The 23,123-nt window shown below is 39.7% G+C and overlaps 1 protein-coding gene across 4 annotated transcripts in view; it reads right to left on the bottom strand.

The window, feature by feature from the left end:
• LOC143210536 (multiple PDZ domain protein) overlaps positions 1-23,123 on the bottom strand; it is a 165,390-nt gene that overhangs the window by 31,230 nt on the left and 111,037 nt on the right. For all 4 annotated transcript variants that reach the window (XM_076427454.1, XM_076427456.1, XM_076427455.1 and 1 more), the window contains 2 exons: positions 18,319-18,424; positions 14,432-16,151 (listed from right to left, as the gene is read on the bottom strand). In XM_076427454.1, the coding sequence (XP_076283569.1) occupies positions 14,432-16,151; positions 18,319-18,424 (1,826 nt within the window). The remainder of the gene's footprint in view (positions 1-14,431; positions 16,152-18,318; positions 18,425-23,123) is intronic.

Here is a 23,123-nt window from a genome sequence, read left to right as displayed (position 1 = left end):
GCGCACAACGAGACAACATGATCGACACCGATCAACGATCTTTAGGTTGACAGTTATGTTCCAACAATAATTTTTAGTCTCGGATGTGTTTACGCGCGGATGTCCAGAAATCGAAGTAGATTACCAACGAAGTGACACAGACACAACATCAACGTGTCATAATCCATGAAACCGAGCGACAAAGCCAACCGCAAAGCACATCCGAGAACCGGAAGAACTATCATGAAGGTTCTCCTGCGGCTTTCCGTTATCCAATCGGCATTCGCATCGATCTCATTTTCCAATACTGTATATATCAAACCCTCTCTATGCAAATGCCCATTCTACTAGGAAACTAAAAATACTACGTATGTATATGTATAAACAAGATAAACGGAAACCCAAGTTGAGGAAAAATGTGGAGGATATGAGAACGAGGCGAACAGTCTACGAAAATATCGACTGTACTAAAACAAGAGAATAAAGATTCGAAAAGAAAAAGAATATACAGCTTTTAGTAACATAACAAACATTAAGTTAATCAACGATAAAAGTATGTGTTGCCCAGAAATATCGGAGAAATCAAAACAAATACAAAACAATAAGAGAAATAATAAATTGGGAAGAATCGAAAGACACTGGGATCCAAGAACGACAATACGAAACCCGAGTGAAACTTAAAACGAACTCGTTCAACGAGAGAAGAAGCACAAGCGAAAATCGAAAGACACCGGTCTTTCTTTCTTCACTGATCTTCTACGATGATCGCGCGTAAACAAACCCATGGCATGGGAGGAACCGGGCACAGCGAAGAGTAACCAAGAAACCAAGGTTCACAGGCGACGATAAACCAAAAAACCAAGATCCACAGGCGTCGATCGCGAAGGGACTCGACCGGGGGTCCCTTGCTCGCGTGTCCGGTCACTTGCGAAGATTGCAAGCGTCGCGCGTAACGTAAGCGAGCAAGAAAGAAAGAAAGGAAGAAAGTCTGAAGAATAAAGGGGACAGAAAGAAAGGGGAAAACAGGGACAGGTACCTCTCACGTTCCGCTACGAAGCCAAGGTGTTCACTGGCGTGTCTCTGGGCGACCGTGCGTCACTGCAAACTGGCTTACTCTGATCTAATAAACAACACACTCCGGGCCGCGTGTACACGAAAACGTGGCGCGCTCGTGCGTTCGCGTGCACCCAGCCGCGTACAAACAGATATATATAGAGAGAGAGAAAGAGAGAGAGAGAGAGAGAGAGAGAGACACGCGACATTCACACGCGGTCAGAGTAAACGATGTGTCTTTTCCCTTTATCACTGGGTAGAGTACGCCGCCGCCGGTGCCGGCTCCGAATCACGACTAATCGCGACCGACCACCTCCTGGAGTATTCTCCTGCGGGTGCAAACACGTTCGCGAAGCAGACACATACACACACACACACGAGCGCGCGTCAACAGAGTAGATATAGAGAGAACCGTGACGCGAATCCACGCGAGTACGAGTCGTTACGAAGGCTTTGCAACTGTCTGTGGGTGTGTGTGTGTGTGTGTGTGGGAGTAAGTACCGAGCGAGCTTCGTTGCGGCAAAGCTTTCCGTCTCTATTCCTTTCTTGCCTCTAGCACCGTCCTCTTCTCTCTCGGCTACCTCGGTGGCACGCGTCTCTCTCCGTTCTCCGTCTCCGTTTTATTCTTTCCTCCTTTTTCTCCGTTTCCCACTCGCTCTCTTGGTATTTCTCGGTATCTATCCGTTTCTCCATCTATTTCGTATCAGATTCATCGCGTCCCGCTCTCTTTTCTTCGAACTCTCTCGACCGCTCGCGCCCTTATCTTTTATCTTCTATCCGTCTCCCGGCCGCTGCACTTTTCTATATTTATATCCATGTTCAGCTTCCCTTCCGGCATGCCGACGACGTTCCCCGTCCCTCTCCCGATATTTCTGTTTCGGATTTGTTCTCTCTGTCTCTCCAGTTCGCGCTCGGAATCCCCCGTTTCCTTTAACCCACTTTCCGACACCCGCTCCAACGCGCATCGTCTTCACCTGCAACCCGACGACATCCGCCCCGAGCTGCTCCCTTCCTGTTTCCGTGCTCTCTGCATACGGTCCAAAGGTTTACGCCGGGGGTTACCTAGGGGTCGGAAGAGCCCCCCCCCCTCCCGTAGGAAGAACGGGGGGAACTGGAGAACGAACGGATTCGGATGCTAACTCGGTTTATCTTGCTGATAACGCCGACGAAAGATTACTCGGTCCCGCGTGTCCCTGCCAGAGTGGCAATAAACGTTCCGCTTGCTACCCGACCCGATGCTTCGCGAACTGCGCTGCAGTTGGCTCCGCGAATTTCGATTTTTTTCGCCCGAGTGGAACACTCGCGGAAACGGCGCGGCGCACAGTGGGCTCGATTGAAGATAGTGTTGTATAAAGCTCGAGTCTTCGAAGCTTCAGAGCTCAGTCTTACAGACTAAGTTTCTATAGAAGAAGATTTAGAAGAAGTCTTTAAGACTGAGCTCTGGAGCTTCGAAGACTCGAGCTTTATACAACACTAATTGAAGAAGCACGCGACATTTTTGAATAACTCTTAACCCTTAGCACTCGAATGGCCACTCTAAGGCACCACTAATAATTTTTTGTTTTTAATTTATTTTTTTAATGTTGCTTCAACATCGAAGGTCATTAGCAACACGGTACATTTTCTTACAATATTTTGTACATATTTGTATGCTTGATATACTGGGCAAGACCGGCGATGTACTTCTCAGAACCTACCAGAATGGGTAAGGATTTTTCCTTTCATTCTCATATTTCTTGCATTCTATGTATTATTAGATGACTCATGTTAACTGGTACTTGACATATGTCGCAGTTCGTGTTTTCTTTTTTATTTAACAAAAATAAATGGGTTATTTCCGAGTTCTGTGTGCCCAATTCTGATTCTAGAAATTGAAGTTTGAATTTGACGATCTACTGTGCTGTACCATTATTGAAAATATTGTTTCCATTATTAAATATGTAGGTATCTAATCAATTACTAAACATTTAGATATTGTATGAGGTATCATACCAATTGCATATCCATAAAATTTAAAAAATCGTGGGGAATGAATATATTCTAGGTCGGAAGAAATGTTTAATTTTCGAGTTAAAATATCTCCGAGTGCAAAGGGTTAAGGATGTTCTGGAGGTATATAAAAAGGCAACAAAATTTTTGAAAATTTGACAAAATATAATTCTTACTAAATTAATGCAATTACCAAAGTTTGGGTTCGATTCACTGCACCGTTTAACAATTATAGCAACTTAAAGTTTGCACATTTGAACACGTCTTCTTATGGAGAATTCATGAAATTCCACTTCAAACCCTATTTAAACCATGAAAAAACGCAACTGGAAACTCCAGTTTGTTTTTATACATAGTAAAAATTATGTAATTAATTATGTTCAAAATTTATTAGGATTCACTAAACAGTTACAGAGCAAAAAATTATGAACTGTTACAAAACGTCAAATTTATCGTGTTGTCTCTCACTAGCATGGAAACGCGACAAGTGTAGACCACTGAATATAGCTACAAAGGGTACAAGTATTCGCAAAAGTTTAATGCAAAATATGCTTTCATTGCCACTATATGTATTGATGGATTTCCAATTTCTTGTACTTTTGTCTCCCATTGTACCTCCAGAACATCCTTAAACCACTGAAAGATATTGCAATGAAATTTGAACTGAATATATAAAAAAAATAATTTCTTCTCAATGATTTTTAACTTAACACTTTACCTACCGGAAGCCTATTCATAGAATTTTCAATTGTGCTGTACCACAAGAAAGCATAGAAATATTCTTTTACATTGCAATTTTAGATTAAACTATTAGATGACGTTAATGAAGGTGACTTGTTAATTCACAATGAAAATTGCTGTTGCTATTGAAGGATCCATTAAATAGTGTTTAGCCATGTATCATAGATTTTTCAAAATTATGCAGTAATCACCAGTGGGCAATGTGTTAATATATTTCACATTTGTTTAACCGTTTTTATTAATTTAAAACAGTTTTACAAATTATTTATTCTATAATGTATTTAATATTTTTGCTATTTAATGCAAATAGGTAAAATGTTTAAGTTTTACATTATTGAGAAAAATTTGTTAAGGCCGAAAATCTTGAAAAATTGCAATTTTTGCCACATTTGATCGTTTATGATTCGTAAACCAATTAACCAATTTCAATGAAATTTTCAGAGCGTATATAATTTATACCAGTTGACAAAACACATTTTTTAAATCGTCGTTATTGGGCCAGCTAAAAAAGTTGTACAAATCAATTTTTAGTATTGTTTTTCACAATTCCGACCAAATGCATTTTTTTAACTTATTAATTCTAAACTAATTCTTCTAGCCTTACAGAGAAATTGAAGTCGCGCGTTTGGTCCATTCATATAAAAATGATTCTGATTTAAAGTGTGTGGAATCAGTTATGCTCCTTACTGTATATGAAGTTCTAAAAATAAAATATAATTGATATATAATAACTTAATTGATGTATTTTATATTAAATAATATGAACAGAAAACGTATAAAACTGAAAATAATTTCGGCATCACTGTACTGCACAGGCTGATAGTTTGCTCTGACTGACAATAATTCTGTTTCAATCCACAATTTGCGTCGACAAAACAAAACACAAAGATTTAAAGATCGATACGCGTAAACAATTACAATGTAACTTATGCACTGTCGAAAAGAATTCGTTAAACTCAAGGCAGTCAAAATATCAGGGATAAAAGACTGACTTATTTACTGCAAAAGATATAAATTAATATTAAATAAAAATACAATATAAATGTAAGTATTCAACACAGTTCTGTCAGACTTTCAGAGGCTAGGTACTTGACGAATACAGCGCGCAGCGCGCGTCCGAGCGCGGACGAGATAACGCGACGTGGATGTTTTCAGACAATAATATCTTGGAAAAGGACTCGAACAAGGAAATAATTTTTGTCACATTACATAGGGGAAGGTTCACTGAAAAGACCCTTACTTGTTAAAAAGTGGGCCCTGCTGGGACGTGAAAGATAGCGCATGTCAAAGATACAAAATTTTTAACGATTATTTTCATTTTGCTCAGTATTTTTCAAAAATATGTTATATATCATAATTGTCGATGAAAAGTATGATTTCTTATCAATAAAGTGTGCATTTGATGTAGAAAAAAATTCAGGGCAAGAAGTTGATCACAGTTATCAGGACACTTTAAGAATGAACAGCCAAATTATGTAGGGAAAATCGATATTCCTAAACTGTCTAACTTCATGCGTCAACGATGGACATATTGGACATTTAGAAATCGATATCAATTGAGAAAATATCTCAAAATTAGAGAGTTGATTTTTTTCGCAATATGTCGCGTGCTTCTTCAATCGAGCCCACTGTGCGGCGCTTGGTCGTGGTCTTACAGCCGCACAGTGGGCGAGAAACCGATCTTTTTGGACGAAAACCTGACGACAACTCAGTTTTTCATCGATTTAATTGGAATTTTTTTAAAAAATGTTCGTGAAGGATTATACTTTGATGACGTGCTGCGCGAAAATCGTTAACTGTCACAATCAAGAATCCTTATCTACAAAGCCCAATAACTCCGATACGCAAAATTCTTTGAAAGAGCTATCAATCACAGTTGATGTTGTCAAACAGGGAGCTGGTACATCAAATACTGGAAACGTGGCCCGAACTTTCTTTAGAAAAGCCGAATCAGTTGCTGCAGTGACTGGATTAAACGCGGTTATTATCACAAGATTGCAGAACATTCTTCAGGTAATTACATGTGACAAGAAAGTTGATTCTGTGAAATTCAAAGAATATTGTTCGGAGACGGCTAAATTGTGCATTAAAATTTATCCATGGTATAAACTACCTCCATCAATTCATAAGATACTGCAACATGGAAGTGAAGTACTTGCTACATTTGAACTGCCAATTGGTTTCTATTCAGAAGAGCCACAAGAGGCAAATAATAAAGTCTTCAGAAAATCACGAGCTGAAAACTCCCGAATGTGTTGCCGCAAAAAGACAAATATAGATATTATACGGCATATGTTATTATCATCCGATCCACTTATAAGCTCTCTAAGAATAAAGGATGGCAAACACAAGGAAGTTCCTTCTCAAGAAGCGAAACGCTGCTGTTGGATCAATAAATTAATGATAAGTCTCATAAGTGCCGAATGTAATTCTATCCAATTGGTAATTCTCAGGGCCAGATTTACAGTTTAAAATTTTGCGGTTTAGGGTTTAGGGTTAAGAAGTGTCGGCAACTCAGCTGGGACATGCAAACTTATGGTATGGGCGGATAAAGTATCGGAGCAATGGACTTTGTAGATAAGGATTCTTGATTGTGACAGTTAACGATTTTCGCGCAGCACGTCATCAAAGTATAGTCCTTCACGAACATTTAAAAAAAATTCCAATTGAATCGATGAAAAACTGAGTTGTCGGCATATTTTTGCCCAAAAAGATCGGTTTCTGGCTCACTGTGAGCCGCCGCGCCGCGCCGCACAGTTTGAAAGTCGATTTCAAAATTTTGCGTAACAACTTACCTATCCTCCCATCTTCGCGTGTTGCCGATAATACAACCGCTCTAAATTTTTCGAAGGATGTTGACGATAACGGCTTAAAAAAGATTTCTTTTTTTAAAATGGCCATTCAATTATTCACAGGTGTCCCACTTGTGAGCGGTAGTGTATGTTGGTACGATAAACTGGATAGAAAGTAGTGTAATTTTCATTAGTACACTTAACACGTCTCGCGTTGGCTGCCACCTACATATACATAACAGCCATCTTCTTAATGCTAGTGCACCGTTCGAGTTAATTCAACCCGAAAATGAACTTCCATTGGACGTGTAATGAATTTATGAAAGTATTTCGACTCTCTTCAAGAACATATAACTTTTCACAGTAGAAATTCTGTAATGACTGTTTAGCAATAATTCTTTTTACATGAATCACCGGGCGAACTCTTACGTTCGAGCACTCAGTTACGAAAGGTTAGCCACTGAGGAATGTGAATCGTTCCTGTGGGCATCTTGCGAACCCGCAGTACGGCTTCGTGTATTTTTGAAGCTTGACTGTGCATGATAAAACGAAGGGGAGAAAAGGAGGATGATAGTAGTCACGGATCGATGCTTCCAAACTTCCAACCGACGCGGCGGAATATCGACTTCTTCGAGAATGTTTTGAAAACAAGCTTTCGTTCGACTGTTCACATTTTCAAAATGTTTAATATAGGCCAACATAAAAAATTGTAAACAACCACTTTGAATATTATCTCTGTAATCCTGACCAATTGGAATTTTCTCGGAACTCCGGAAGAAAAGCCAAGTTGTACGGTCCGATGTTAAAAATGTTATCGTCCTTCTAAAAGTGTCCAAATATTACTGATTCAAGAAAAATTGATCAGCGGCGTGAACTGTGCGATGAACCCGGAGAAGCCATACGAGCCGTATGCAACGATAGGTTTTGATCATAGTTCAAAGCTGCGCCTACGCTTCGAAATTACAGCAGTTACGAAACAATATGCAAGTGAGAAATTTTACGTAACCTTACACATGAATTTCGAAGACTTCCAACGAGAACGAAACCGTAGTAAACTTGAAGATTTTTGTTAAACGACTTCTCGAGTCCGGAGCTTGGTTGCTAACCGCTAGACTACGGACTGCAGACTGCGGACATTATGCGGATGTAACTGGACAGCGGATCTTCATGAAAAATGTAAATTTTTTACTTCACTATATATTTTCGTTGATTAATCGAGAGGATTCAAAAATGATTTCAGCGAATCGAGAGCAATAGTAACGATATATTATTGAACTTTGGCTTTTATGCATTTTTTAGCAACCGTGTAACCACGTCAACGCGTAAAGGTCCACAAAGAGCACTAAACTAAAATTGGCATAAAGCCGGAATGGCACGGCGGTCGAGCAATAAAATTATAATGTCCTGGCTTTAAAACGTTAACGATTGCTGTTTCGAGTGCTGTGAAGCAATAAAGATCTGCTACGGTGTCAGAACGTGACGCGGTCAAGTATCGAAATCAAGGAATAAGGAAATAAAAATTAATAGATGGCTACAATAACTAGACTAAACAAACTGAATCGAGAAATTGAAGAAGGTAGGATAAATTAACCAAACACAGTCCGCGACAAAACGACAAGACACCTCTAGATTGATAACGTTTCTCAATACCAAGGTGTGTACAAAGATTTTGTATATGGATCTGTATAGAGTATCCTCTGTTTAGTAACATACGAAGTAACTGCTATTATTTACGTTGTGTCTTAGGAGTTATATCAGTTTACATGAAAAACCGGTGCGTCAAAACCAGGCCTGGCCAACACGCGGCCCGCCACGTTAAATTGTGCGGCCCGCCGGTCATGTTATATTTCTATTAAAACTTTTGTTCTTCGTTGTATGTATAGAAAAAATATTAAATAATTGTAGTGTCATTGTTATAATGCGTAAGCGCGACTACGAACTCCAGTTCTATATTTAATATCTTTGATATAATTCAGTTACAGTGCAACAAAGAAATGAAACAAATTTTTGCGTCCATATCAAAAATTAATTTTTACAGTAATTATATTACACCCGACAGATATTCCAACTTGAGATATTTTGCACAACGAGTTGTAAGTGCTTTTGGATCCACATATGTTTGTGAAACAGTTTTTCGAAGATGAAATTTACGAAGAGTTCATCACGTGCTTCATTAACCGACGCCAATTTAGAAAACCAGCTAACAAAAGATGTGCAACGTCGAACGTAAATATTGATTTACAAAAATTAAGTGAAAGAAAGGATAAACAAATGTCTCATTAATTAAGACTCGAGAGTTAATTGTATTGAACCATAGTATAACAATAAAGTTTTATTATTTGATATTTGTATTACATTTTTTAAAATTATGTTTATCTAAAGTGCGACCCGCTGTAATGTTACGCGTCATCAAAGTGGCCCGTGAAATCATTTGGGTTGGCCAGGCCTGGTCAAAACGATAAGACATGATGAAGAAGAATGGTGTTTTAATTACACTGCCCTTTGTTCCACAATTACTGTTGGGTAGTTCTCATAGAGCTTTTTGCACCGATTCCGAATCTGCCCTTAATATTTCTCCTAGATGCACAGTTTTTGAGAAACATGACTTTACAAACATTGTGATGTTATTATAAAAGATATTGAATTGTTCTTTGCAGCAAAAGATTCCGTAGACTTTCCCGAATACAGTGATATCCAATATTAATACATTATGAATGTTTAAACATGTTTAAACAATCATTAAAGACGGAGAGACACCACTCTGCACCTATTTTTGAGGATATTCTTGAATTTATCTAAAAAAATAAGGGTCCAGCGGAAAATCGAACTATATCACTCGATAGAGCAGGCTTTTATCTTGAGAAACCACTCTTTAAAGGTTGCAACTTTGACGTTTCTTTCGAACCACAAAACAAAATATGTTCGCCCGGCATGAGTTGGCCAATTTATGTTGAGACCGCGCTAGTGGTAAGCACCACTGACAGCAACTCATGCCGGGCGAAGATATTTTGTTTTGCGCTTCTCGAAAAAAACGTCATAGTTGCAAACTTCATAGGGTGATTTCTCAACATAAAAGTCTGCTCTATCAGGTGATACAGTTCAATTTTCCGCTGGACCCTCATTTTTTGAGGTAAATTCAAAAATATCCTCAAAAATTGGTGCAAAGTGGTGTCTCTCCGTCTTTAATGATTGTTTAAACCTGTTTAAACATTCATAATGTATTAATATTGGATATCACTGTATTCGGGAAAGCCTACCGAATCTTTTGCTGCAAAGAACAATTCAATATCTTGTATAATAACTAGACTGCGAATGTTTATGCAAATACATATTTTTATCGAAAATAGATAAAAATCTGGGACCTAAACAGAAATTTGCTTTGTGATTAGAGGATTTTAAAAATATAATTTTTATTTTGCATATTGCATATGTTTTGCACAAGTGCATATTTCTTGCATAAATTTTGCATAAATTTTGCATAAATGTTACCTGAGGCCATGAAGAAATTGGAAACAATAGGATTACTTCTAACGGAATCTATAGATTTGGTAACTACAGTTATAGAAAATTTAAAAATTATACCCGGTGATTATGGAGAAAAGGTTACACATAAAATGGAATTTGCATTAAAACGAAATGTACACTTTAATGTATTATTAAAAATAAGCAAGATTTTGAAGGGTGAACACGTTGAAGAACCACGAGAGGTTCTGGGTTCTGGCACATCATTGGGGTAAATTTGTAGAACGCTCTTTTCTTTTCCAGCGTATAAATTAATTTTAATGTATATTGTATGTATATTTATCATATATTTTGTATATTTCGACATACTATAAATGCATAAAGATCCGCAGTCTAATAATAACATCACAATATTTGTAAAGGCATGTTTCTCAAAACCTGTGCATCTAGGAGAAAAATTAAGGGCAGATTCGGAATCAGCGCAAAGAAATCTATAAGAACCACCCAACAGTAATTGTGGAACAAATTTGGTGTTGGACAGTGTAATTAAAACACTATTCTTTTCTTCACCATGTCTTATCGTTTTGACGCACCGGTTTTTCATGTAAACTGATATGATAGACATAACGTACATAATAGCAGTTACTTCGTATGTTACTATATACAGGGTGGGGCAATAACTATTAGCACCTCAGATATCTTCGAAACTATAAGTTTCACAGAAATATTTGCTGAAATAAAATTACACAGTACAAGGGGGGCCATCCGGTGGCAATAATAGTTTTTCTGCAGGTGGAGGTACTTCGGACGTTTGAAGGTCACCTTCATTTTTTTAAATAGAATGAGGTATTTCTTAATACATCAATCGATGCGGCTCGATATTCGTTATAAAAAAGTACTAACCTATGTATGTCGGAAAGTTCGTATTTCAGGAGATATTTCAATTTAAATAACACTAAAACACCATTACTGTCGTACTAAGACGTTAGCGTTTACTTACTTGCGAATTCGATAAAGTTTGCTACATTACGCTGTCGAGGAATGTCAGCCCATTAAATGGCGGCGCTGTACACTGGCCAACGAATTCAATGAGAATCAATTCGGTTTGTGTCTCAGACTTATTTTTCAACGCAGAATTCTGTTCGTAACTAACTTATTTTTGATTGTTTATTTATGAAACCTCCGCTGGCACACGGGCGGCTCTTTTCCGGTTAAAATGATATCCCACACGATGCAGTTCGAACTATAATTGTTTGCCTAATCCACGATATAGTGAAGACTCGACTATCCGAACCAGATCAGACACGACGTCTTCGAGACGATTTTAGAACGTGTTCCAGTGGGAGTTTTGCAGTGTTCGAGGGCTTGAATGAAAGGTGAAGAATGGCGCTGTGTGATAGAGGTGATCACGTTTAAAAAGTCAACAGAACCAATTTACTTACTTGTGTAACGTCTTAGTACGACAGTAATGGTGTTTTAGAATTATTTAAATTGAAATATCTCCTGAACTACTAACTTTTCGACATACATAGGTTAGTACTTTTTTATAACGAATGTCCAGCTGCATCGATGGATGCATTAAAAAATGTCTCATTCCATTTAAAAAAAATGAAGGTGACCTTCAAATGTCCGAAGTACCCCCACCTGCAAAAAAACTATTATCGCCACCGGATGGCCCCCTTCGTACTGTGCAATTTTATTTCAGCAAATATTTCTGTGAAACTTATAGTTTCGAAGATATCTGAGGTGCTAATAGTTATTGCTCCACCCTGTATAATACTCTATACAAATCTATATACAAAATCTTTGTACACATTTTGGTATTGAGAAACATTAGAAATCTAGAGGTGTCTTATCGTTTTGTCGCTGACTGTATAAACACAATATAGAGTGCAACTGAAACGAATGAAAGAACTATCTGAACACTATCTGAACACGAACAAAGAAAATAGCAAGTATATAATGTGGATAAATTGTATAAAATAAATTAATACTAACGTAAAAAGAGTATATCATACGTAGAATAAATAACAAACCTATGTGAAAAAACATGGTAAAAAACAATGGATAAACGATACGATAAATACATGGATAAAATGAATGGTACAATACGAATGGAATACACAAAATGAATCGTGTTAACGAACGAATAAAGAATGTTCGAGTGTAGACTGAACGTCTGATATTCACTTTGCAGGTCGTATTCGTCCGGTTTATTGTTCCACGATGATTATGGTCGGGCAGGCGGCGAAGTAGCGTACATTTGACAGCAACGAGGCGAACGTGTCGGAACAGTCTGGCTCGTGTTTCATCGGCGTAAAAGTGAACACACGGTGAACGCTCGCGAACTATCATTCGGCAACGAGAAGCGAAGCAGAGCAGAGCAGAGCAGAGCAAAGTGGAGTGAACGAGCTTCGAGACGTCCGAAGCCGGAAGGAAAAATAATTGATTACCGGGAGCCTATTTTTGTTTGAATGATCGGCATCGCGAGAAAGAGAAAGGGGCGCGCGCGACGGCTATAGAATTTTCGGGTCGCGAAACACTCTCTGATATTCCAGGCGACCTAGATTTCCAACCAATTGTGCGCATTTCGCGGGGTTTCTACGGGCACTCGTGTAATCCAGCCAGCCGGCCGGGCGGCTGCAGAGAAAATAACGTTGTTCATTAATCGGCATTTGAAGCCCCTCCCAGGATAATTTAGATCGAGTTATGAGTAACATGGGAATTCGGATCTGTATCGACCGCTTGTACAGTCCGTGCAAAACAGCCGCGTCCGTTATTTTTAACGATATATATACGTATGTTATGTATGTATTCGCGGCCATTGATTGCGCGCCTAGTTTCACCGAAATACAGGCTTTCCAATTCCACTCAACATTTGATGGCATGCGTCGTTTCCAGCCATCGACAATAATTAACAAAATCGATGATATACACAAGGTACATTTCGCAGCCAGCTACATGGGATCATCAACCTATGATAGTCCAGTCAACGAAAAGTTGTAGAGGGAAATGGAAGGAACACAATTTTTAACATTGGGACTTTGTTTGGACTAGTTAGGAAGTAAACATACTAAAAGTCACCACTCCTAGGAGGTGAGCGGGGTGCAGGAGGGCACGTAGAAGGTCCCCTTTTTCGGTTTTCCACTTATATCTCGGAAACTATGCATCCTAGCCATAAGACCATTCCATACAGAATTAAAGCTGACAAAATGTGCCACAGGATTGATTGGATTCACTTTTTCGCTATCTCCCATAGTTTCCGAGATATCCGCGCTCAAAGTTCACTAATTGTGCTGAAGCTAGTCAAGTAAGGAAAAAAACGTGAGACAAAAATTTCTTTTTCACAATTAGTCAACTTTGAGCGCGGATATCTCGGAAGCTATGCGTCCTAGCGATAAGACCATTCTATATAAAATTAAAGCTGACAAAATGTGCCATAAGATTGATTCCATTCAGTTTTTCGCTAACTCGCATAGTTTCCGAGATATACGCGCTCAAAGTTCACTAATTGTGCTGAAGAGTTAGCTAGTCAAATAAGGCTAAAATTTCTTTTTCACAATTCGTGAAGTTTGAGCGCGGATATCTCGGAAACTATGTGTCGTAGCGATAAGACCATTCGATACAAAATTAAAGCTGACAAAATGTGCCATAAGATTGATTGCATTCAGTTTTTCGCTAACTCGCATAGTTTCCGAGATATACGCGCTCAAAGTTCACTAATTGTGCTGAAGAGTGAGCTAGTCAAATACATAGGACCAAAAATTTCTTTTTCGCAATTAGTGAACTTTAAGCGCGGATATCTCGGAAACTATGCGAGATAGCGAAAAACTGAATGGAATCAATCTTATGGCACATTTTATCAGCTTTAATTTTGTGTAGAATGGTCTTATCGCTAGGACGTATAGTTTCGGAGATATCCGCGCTTAAAGTTCACGAATTGTGAAAAAGAAATTTTTGCTTCACGTGTTTTGTCTTATTTGACTAGCTAACTTTTCAGCACAATTAGTGAACTTTGAGCGCGTATATCTCGGAAACTATGCGAGATAGCGAAAAACTGAATGAAATTAATCTTATGGCACATTTTGTCAGCTTTAATATTGTATAGAAAAAGGGGACTTTCTACGTGCCCCCTTACACCCTGCTCACCTCCTCGGAGTGGGGACTTTTAGTATGTTCTCCTCCTAACTAGTCCAAACAAAGCCCAAAGTTAAAACTTGTGTTCCTTCCATGTCCCTCTATACCCCCGTTATGAGCATTCATTGACTGGACTAGTACTTTCAATTCAAAGTGACAGAAAACAAAATCCGCGGTCTAACTATTTATAACCTTTAAATGGCCTTGAGTATGAAAAAGTCGCAATGGTACCGTGTATGATATATGTATCTCGTGGCACCAGCACTGTTCTCGCTCACCTGATAGCGATCCTCTCCGCGGCATCCTCGAGAAGTCTATGGTCCCTCTGCTCGTGAGCCGCCCTCTTCTTCTCCGTGACGCTGCTTTCGAGCAGAATCGTGAGTTCGGGTTGATCCGGTTGCGCCAGACTTCCAATCTTAAATCCATCTCGGTCCTTGGACCTGGCCTGACTCCTCGATCCTCCCTTTTTCGATCCCTCGCTGCCAGTCCTGCTCAGTTTTCTCTCTTTCCTCTCCGTCTCCGACGGTGTCCCCATATCTTCCTTAACATCCTGGACCTTGGACAAATCCAGCAAAATCTCCGTTTTGATATTCCTCTCGGACACCTTGTTCTCCTCCTCCGCGGTGTCCACCAGCGTATTCTCCGAGGTGGACTTCGCCAGGTTGACCAACTGCAAGTGTGACGTGTCGACGGTCTCCGGCGAAGGGACTCGTCCGCTCCTCACCCTGATAGAGTCCAGGAGGACGACCACCTTCGGCGGCGAGTGCACCTCTACCCTGGCCACGGCCTCTTCGACTCTGCTAGCCGCTGCTTCTTCAGCGGTGATGATCCTCGCCTTGACGAGCTGCACCTCCGGCAGCGCGCTGGATATCTCGCTGGGCTCGTCGAAGAAAATCTCCTCGACATTCTCCTGAATCCTCACCTCTTTCTTCGTCTCGTCCAGCAGAGACTCCCTGGAGGACTCCCTGGAGAACGTCCTCTTTCTCATCGAACTTCTACGCTTCGGTGGCGCCTCTGTTTCGGGAGTTAAAATGCTCTTCGGCTCGACAACGCTCAACGGAAGTCGCTCGATGGTCGAAAGTCTCTCGGACACCACCGTGGATGGCGTCTTCGTTGACTCTTCGGGGGTACTCTTCGGGTCCTCCGCTCGTTGGCTGCTCCTGACCTCGATTTCTTCGGCTGGACGCGCTTTCTCCAACTCGTTCAAGCTGGATGGACGTACTCGTTGCTCCAGGACGACGACATCTTGATTGTAGCGATCCTGGTAGGTCAAAGTGTTGTGCCTGCTCAGGAACTCCGTGACCCTTTCGATACACTCTTGCTCCTTCTGCATCTTTCTATGCTCCTTCGACCTAGGTGCGTCCTCTGGACTCTTCTTCTTCGAATCTTCCAGCGCGACCGTGTCCGAGATCCTTCTCGATGCTTCGTCCGCTTCCTCGAGTTCGTCGATCTTCAGCGTCGCGGTTCTGTCGTCGGATTCGGTGCTCTGCCTCTTGACGATCTTCTTCTTCGCGTACTTCTCCGAATCCTCCAGCTTCAACGACTCCTTCGACGTAGACATCCTCTCTACCGAGTCCATGCGTCTCAACTCTCTCCTTCTCTCCTGATGAAGCGGCTTCTGAGTCGGTGGTTGCGGTTCCGATTCCGGTTGTTTCTCCGTCGATAGTATATCGTCCGATGGTTCTTTCTTTAATTTCACTTTCGGAGCTACCTTCTCCACCGCTGTTGTCGCGTCCTGCGTGTATCTAGCCGCTATTATCTTCATGTCCAGGGACGTTGGACTTATGTCCGCGATGATCACGTCCTCTAACGAACTGCTGCTAGCCGGGTAGAACTCGTGGACGTCGACCTCTACCGTTCTCAACGGCTTCTGGTCCTGAGGAAACACTCGACGTTGCTCCGTGGGACTTATGGTTGGCGTTATAGGCGACGCGTCCTTCCAGTTGTCCTCATCCTCGTCGTCTGATTCCGGTTTGTCCATCGACAGCTCTGTTACACCTGACGATCGACGTATCGAGAATCGTTACAGTATCGAATCAATCTACAAATCTTAATTTTATCTTTGAATTCCAATTTCAAAACGCTGCGAACTTTCGTTCCAACCCGATACTCGAGGAAAATGCGACAAGCCACAAAAATCTAATTTTAAAAAGCGGACCAATACTGTGCACATTAGGGTGGACCGTATTTTTTTACCAAAGAATTTTTTCCTGCACACCCTCCAGAATTGTGACAACTTTTGAGAAAATGATCTGGACAAAAATTGGGGCCGATTGGATCATGGGAAACCGGCGCGCAACGAATTTGAATATATTTTTTTTTTTAAATCTTGACATAAATATACGTTGGAATATATCGTTGAATTTGTATTTTTTTTCTCTGTAAGAATTCATATATAGCATGATCAGTTGTTAATAGAAAAAACATCCGTGACCTGAAAAAATGACCTTGAAAAAATGGTTTTTTCTCTGTTGCTATATTCACCTCCTTATATACTACAACTTTTGTTTGAAGAGTTTTTTCATATATACATAACTGACATAGATATTAAGGAGCTATTTTCATAGCTACACGCGCTGCCGATTAATGCAAATTACGCCTCGTAAACGGAAAAATAGGATTTTTGAGGCTGATAGCGCCCTAGATCGATCTTTTATCTAGCGTTTTTGACTAGTGAAAAACCCCGTATTTGTATTATCCAGAAATGAGAAGGCGAATCCAGCACCCTTGCAATCCTGGAAGTCTCTCTATATACTCCCGTATACATAAATAAATTCATTAATACGCTCCAATCTGCAAAAGGAAAACATTTCTAATATCGGAAAAAAGAAGTTATTATGAATAATAAGCAGTCTGACTGAAACATGGACTGAAGGTGGTCAATGATACCGCTGAACGGGGCGATAAACTAATGGCGGATCATAATAAAATTTTATCTAGAAACGAAGAGGAGAAACAACAATATATACTATACAAACTGTGATGGAATACCGGAAGCAGTATCCTGACGCCACAAAACAGAATTTGTCAAAGGATTTTTAAAGATATTTTAATATAGAGAGAAACACCTGATCAATCCCTACATGATTAATTGCATTTTTGAAGACTGCTTGTTAACTGAGAGGTTTTATGGAATTACTTCGAAAGGGTTAACACAGTTGCGTCTAGGGCAGGATCTGCTTGGTCTTAACGAATATGCACAAGCAGATCTGGGACGAAACGCTTACGATACATATGTAATTGTATCAAGAATTAAGACAGGATTTGCTGGGCCCTTCTGACGTGTCCGCCAGCAAATTCGGGACGGAATACTTTGATGTAACCTCTTTTCGTAATTTACATAATATTTATAATAACTTCTTTTTTCCGATATTAGAACTATTTTTCTTTTGTAGATTGGAGCGTATTAATGAATTTATTTATATAAGGGAGTATATAAGAGAGACTTCCAGGATTGCAAGGGTGCTGGATTCGCCTTCTCATTTCTCGATAATACAAGCACGGGGTTTTTCAGTAGTCAAAAACGCTAGATCAAAGATCGATCTAGGGCGCTATCAGCCTCAAAAATCCTATTTTTTCATTTACGAGGCGTAATTTGTATTATTCGACAGCATGTAGCTATGAAAATAGCTATCTTTATATCTCTGTCAGTTATGTATATATGAAAAAACTCTTCAAACAAAAGTTGTAGTACGTAAGGAGGTGAGTATAGTAACAGAGGAAAAGAAATTTTTCAAGGTCATTTTTTCAAGTTTTCAAGGACACGGATGTTTTTTCTATTAACAACTGATTATGCTATATATGGATTCTTACAGAGAAAAAAATACAAATTCAACGATATATTCCAACGTATATTTATGTCAAGATTTAACAAAAAAAAAAGTATTCAAATTCGTTGCGCGCCAGTTTCCCATTATCCAATCGGCCCCAAATTTTTTCCAGATCATTTACTCAAAAGTTGTCACAATTCTGGGGGGTGTGCGGGAAAAAATTTTGCAAAATAATTTTCATCGAGTATAGCTAAGGTCCACCCTATTCTACACCTGTCTGTTCGTTTCTCGCTCGCTAGCGTTATCGTTTCAAAGTTTAATCGATTTAATTTGTATGTTTTGCGAAGGGAATAAAGGCTGAGTTTAGAGGAATCAGTGAAAATTTTAGATGATACCTGATCTGGAAGAGAGGAAGTCCTCGAGCTCCGCTGCGTGATCTGTCGTTTCGCTTTCGTTCGGGAAGCTTTTGCTGCGTCTTACGGGACAAATCGGCGGCACCCTCTACCGTGTGATCGGCCATCGGGACATACAAACAAAATCGAGAGAAATCAGGCAATTAATCTCATCGTCAAGCGACACCGTCTCTGTGGCAGTGGAGAAAGGTAGAGCGATTTACGCGGGAAAGAGAAGCGGTCTCAAAATGTGCTACTTTATTTTACTCGAAGATGCAATCGTTTACTCGAAGCATAACTTTTTCTGGCGAAGTGACAGATTCGAAGACAAAGACACTGCTAATGATACAGACTCACGGTCTACCTAACGACAAACCTTGCCCGTGTAATTCCACTGTGAAAATGTTTCTCTCAATTGCTGGATGTTCCAAAAATGGCAAGAATTCGCGTAATATAAAAATTGTTTGAAATCTGATAAATATGGATACTGGGAAAGATGAACACCTTAACGACGAAACATTCCTTTTCATTTCAAACTTGTAATAATTAATGCACCAAGAAAATGGTAGAAAATTAAAAAATTCGAAAGCCTGTTAATGTTATATGTAGTATATGTATAAACACCGAGAAAGATGAACATCGAAAAAATATAAACATTCAAAAATTTGTATCTCGGAGAAGCTTAGAAGTTGAAATAATTTGGAAATCTAAAAATTTCAGAACACACAAAATTCGAAAACCTGAGAAACTGGGGTAATTGAAAAAGGATTAGCAATACATGTGATCTACTGAGAAGGTACTCTAACAAAGTGTTCAATGTTTCGTCTACGATTTACGGTTTGATCGAAGAAATACCTTTGTCTTGATGGGAACCGATATACAGTTCGTGTATAGAAAATAAGTAAGCGTTATTTTCATAAGACAACAAGCGTTCCACGATTCGTACATGTCTTAATTGTGCATCCTCACCTTTCCTCTTTCCGAATGCTTCCTGTTCAATCTCTACACGTCTAGTATACTCGGCGACGAATGAAAAATCGTCAGAAAACCGTCTAACACACGTTCTCGCATTATGACGTAGCCTCAACTATGAAAAAGACCATTATCGATCGCCGAAAACTCTCGAGAGGCTGCACATCAAAGGGAGCGCCTTAGAAAATAATTCTGCATAATTTTGCACGAGCGTAAACTGCATACAGAACGTTAAAAAGAAAGCCAACAACAAGAAGTCGCTCTTTAACACGATAAGACGCATAAAGTCTCCTCTCCCGTTGCATCGATACATGTATCGTTCAGCTCCGAACGAACGTGAAAACTTACCTATTAATCGAGTACATCCTTCGATGTAAAAATTTACCAAGTACCGGCAACGTTGCCGGCAAAATCTGACAAAGAAACAGTGATGGTGTGACCGAAAAATATCCGGCTTCGGATCGAGACAACAATTTTTCGTAGTATACCGACCATTTTCGTTATTAATTATTCCAAATACTTTTTCGTGGACCGTAGTGATCGTAACGTAGTGTCAGCTACTGTTTAAATGCAAAATTGACTTCTGTCGATGTTGAAGGTACCTTCACACTTTTCTTAATACGAAAAGAAGCACTACAAATATCGCGACAACGTCCGCCAATCTCGAAATAGCAGTCTACGATCACCGTGTCCGACCAGCTGCAAATTATTTCGAATAATTAATAACGAGAAAATTGCTGGCGCAATCCAAGTTCGACGAAGGTTCGCCGCCACAAAGGCACAAACTATGATCCGCGAAATGTCGGAAACGAAAAAACGGCAGGGAACGGTGAGAGGGTTTATACGAAAAGAACACGTTTAGGCAAAAGAAAAACACTCATGTATAATATTACATCATGATTGGTCATTGCTTTCGGATATGAATATCATTGTTATTATTAAAACAGTCATACGACGAGCACATTTGTGTGTGTTTTGCGTGTATATTATTATTTCTTAATCGAATATCATTATTCTTTTTTTTTTGTTTTGTTTCGTTCGTTTTTTTCTTTGGTCGATTAACTGCGGCAAATTGATAGAACTTGCTTCGCAAACGGTCCCGGTCTGGACGATTTAAGCATTGCCCTGAAAAATGAAAATAACATTGCCGAATTAGTTAGCGGGAACGCGTGGTGCACGCCGACGATATTTAAGAGAGAGAGACATGAAACAAAAACATTAGAAAAAAAAAGACACAGACAAGGAACAACGCCTACGGAATCGTGATCGGCCGTACACATTCCATCGCGGAGCATTCCCTCTAAAATTGTTTAAAGTTTTCTCTTTCTACTGTAATAGAAAACAGAAGCGCGCTAACGTGTTCGAACTAGGGATGAACGGGTGCCCGAAATTATGGGCTCGGGCAGGATCGGAAAACATCAGGCGAGCACGGACGAGCTCGACCATTTGGATAAGAAAAGCAATGGAAAAAGTGGTTGGACTCCGAGTCCGCTCGACTTATCCCGACTCCCGACCTGACCAAAAACAATCGAGCTATTTACCCGAGGAATTACACGCATCCGTCGAACACTCGCCCGAGCCTGCCCGAATTCCTCCTGCCTGACCCGAACATGTGCCCGACACAATGTACGCGGTGTGGCCAGATCAAGAATTGTCTCCAACTCTACTTGACCCCCTCTACGGTGGCGGATCGGTCTCACGGGACACGTTTCATCTTCACGTGACTAATCCGGTAACGACAGAGAAAGAGAGAAAAACTCTATTCCCCTCAATTTCTCCTACCTGGGCCACCCTGATCGCGCGCGCCCGCATATCCCTAGTTCGAACGCTAGAGATGCTTTCGTGTCTGACGCGAATCGTTTAGCAGAAACAGGGAATAAACTTTGCCCTCGAGTGTAAATTCTAGTGTCGTAGTCCGTGTTGTCACTACTAGACTTTGGACCCTTAAGCAAAATGAAAGATTTCTACCTGAATTGCAACAGACTTGGAGAAATATAAAAATTGATTTCCTTTTCCAAGTTGAAAACAATATACAGGGTGAGTCCGAAGAAACAGAACACCTAAATATCTCCGTTACTTTTCGTTGTACAAAAAAACTTCGGACAAAGTTACACTGTTTAAAGGGCCACATGTAACGGTGTAAGGGAAATGATTTTCAAGGTTATTTGTTTTATGAGATTTCAAGGTCATCGATGTTTTTTAAATGGAATGATATATCTTCGTTAACGTAATGTTGCAGCTGACAAAACAACGAATTCATCCATGTAACACAATATGACCTACAATTGACTTTCAACCCAGAAAAATGGAATAAATGAAATTCAACGTGTAAGATTCATTTGCTTTATTTCTGTTACGCAAAATGTTCAAAAATATTCCCTTGAGCTGCTATACATTCATTTAGCCGTGCAGTTACAGAACGTACTGCTGTGTAATTCATTTCTGAGGGAATCGACGCACAAGCCCTGACGTTTTTTCTTTCATGTCGTCTACAGTGGTTGGTGGTTCATGGTAAACATCGTCTTTCAGTTTTCCCCATAGATAGAAATCAAGGGGTGTAAGATCTGGTGAGCGAGCTGGCCATAATACGGGTCCGTTACGTCCAATCCAACGATTTGGAAACTTGTTATTCTAGAATTATGTTACGACAAGGGAAGAATGGCTGGACATCCGTCATGTTAGTGCCACATATCTTCACAAATGTCCAAGGGTGTATTTTCCAGGACAATTGGTAACGATTCTCGTAAAAATGCAATGTATTTTTAAACGACATCGAAAAAGGAGGAGGTTACTCATTTCGATCTGTATGTGCCCTTTTTTCGCATTTTTTTCTATGTATGTTCACCGATTATTCTGAGATGTATGGACCAATCGGAACGAAACCTTTTGCATCTTGTAGAGTATGTTCCCGGGATGGTCCCGTGCAAAAAAAATTTTTAATTTTTTTTATTAATTACGATTTTATTTGCGAAAATATATGGTGGTGATGCCGTTGTGAACTCCACTGAATGTTAGATATTAGAAACAGTAACGACGCGACGGCGTCGTTACCGTTATCGATTGCGGCTTTCAGATATTTATAAATTACGATTTGGAATATGACGGCTGACAGAGATAAAAAGTGTGAAATAAAAAAATTAAACCGACTTCGAAAAAACGCACTAAAAAGTATAAAATATCATAATTTCCATTTAATTTATGTGAATACACACGAACTTAAATACAATACAATCTTTTCGAAGGCGGAGCAAAAATTTAAAAATGTTCCAAATGACAGATGTTGCTGATTTCGTAATTTTCAGTGTCGAAAATTTTCAATTTTGCGCCGCCTCCGAAAAGATTGTATTATATTTAAGTTCGTGTGTATTCACATAAATTAAATGAAAATTATTTTATACTTTTTAGTGCGTTTTTTCTTCTGCATTTAATGTGTTCCGGTGATAAAGTGAGGCCCAATTATTTGGTTGTTTAAAGTTCCGCGCCAAACATTGACGAACATGGTCTTTGTTTGTCGACTGTCCGTAACCACCGCGGATTTTCAGATGACCAATAATGCATGTTTTTTAAATTCATCTGCCCGTGATTCGTAAACGAAGCTTCATCGGTAAATAATAATTTATTAAAAAATGCTCTATCGTTTATCAATTGTCTCAATCCCCACTGGCAAAAGTTTACACGATTTACAAAGTCTCTACCATGAAGTTCTTGGTGAATTGATAGGTGAAAGGGGTGAAATTTTTGTTCATGGAGTATTTGCACTACACATTTTTGACTAATGCCACTTTCTCGTGCGATTTGCGTCGTACTAGCATGAGGGTTTGTATCCACTGCTGCCA

The sequence above is a fragment of the Lasioglossum baleicum genome, chromosome 7, assembly GCF_051020765.1.
Source record: "Lasioglossum baleicum chromosome 7, iyLasBale1, whole genome shotgun sequence".
Taxonomy (NCBI): domain Eukaryota; kingdom Metazoa; phylum Arthropoda; class Insecta; order Hymenoptera; family Halictidae; genus Lasioglossum; species Lasioglossum baleicum.
This window is presented reverse-complemented; position numbering and strand designations above follow the sequence as displayed.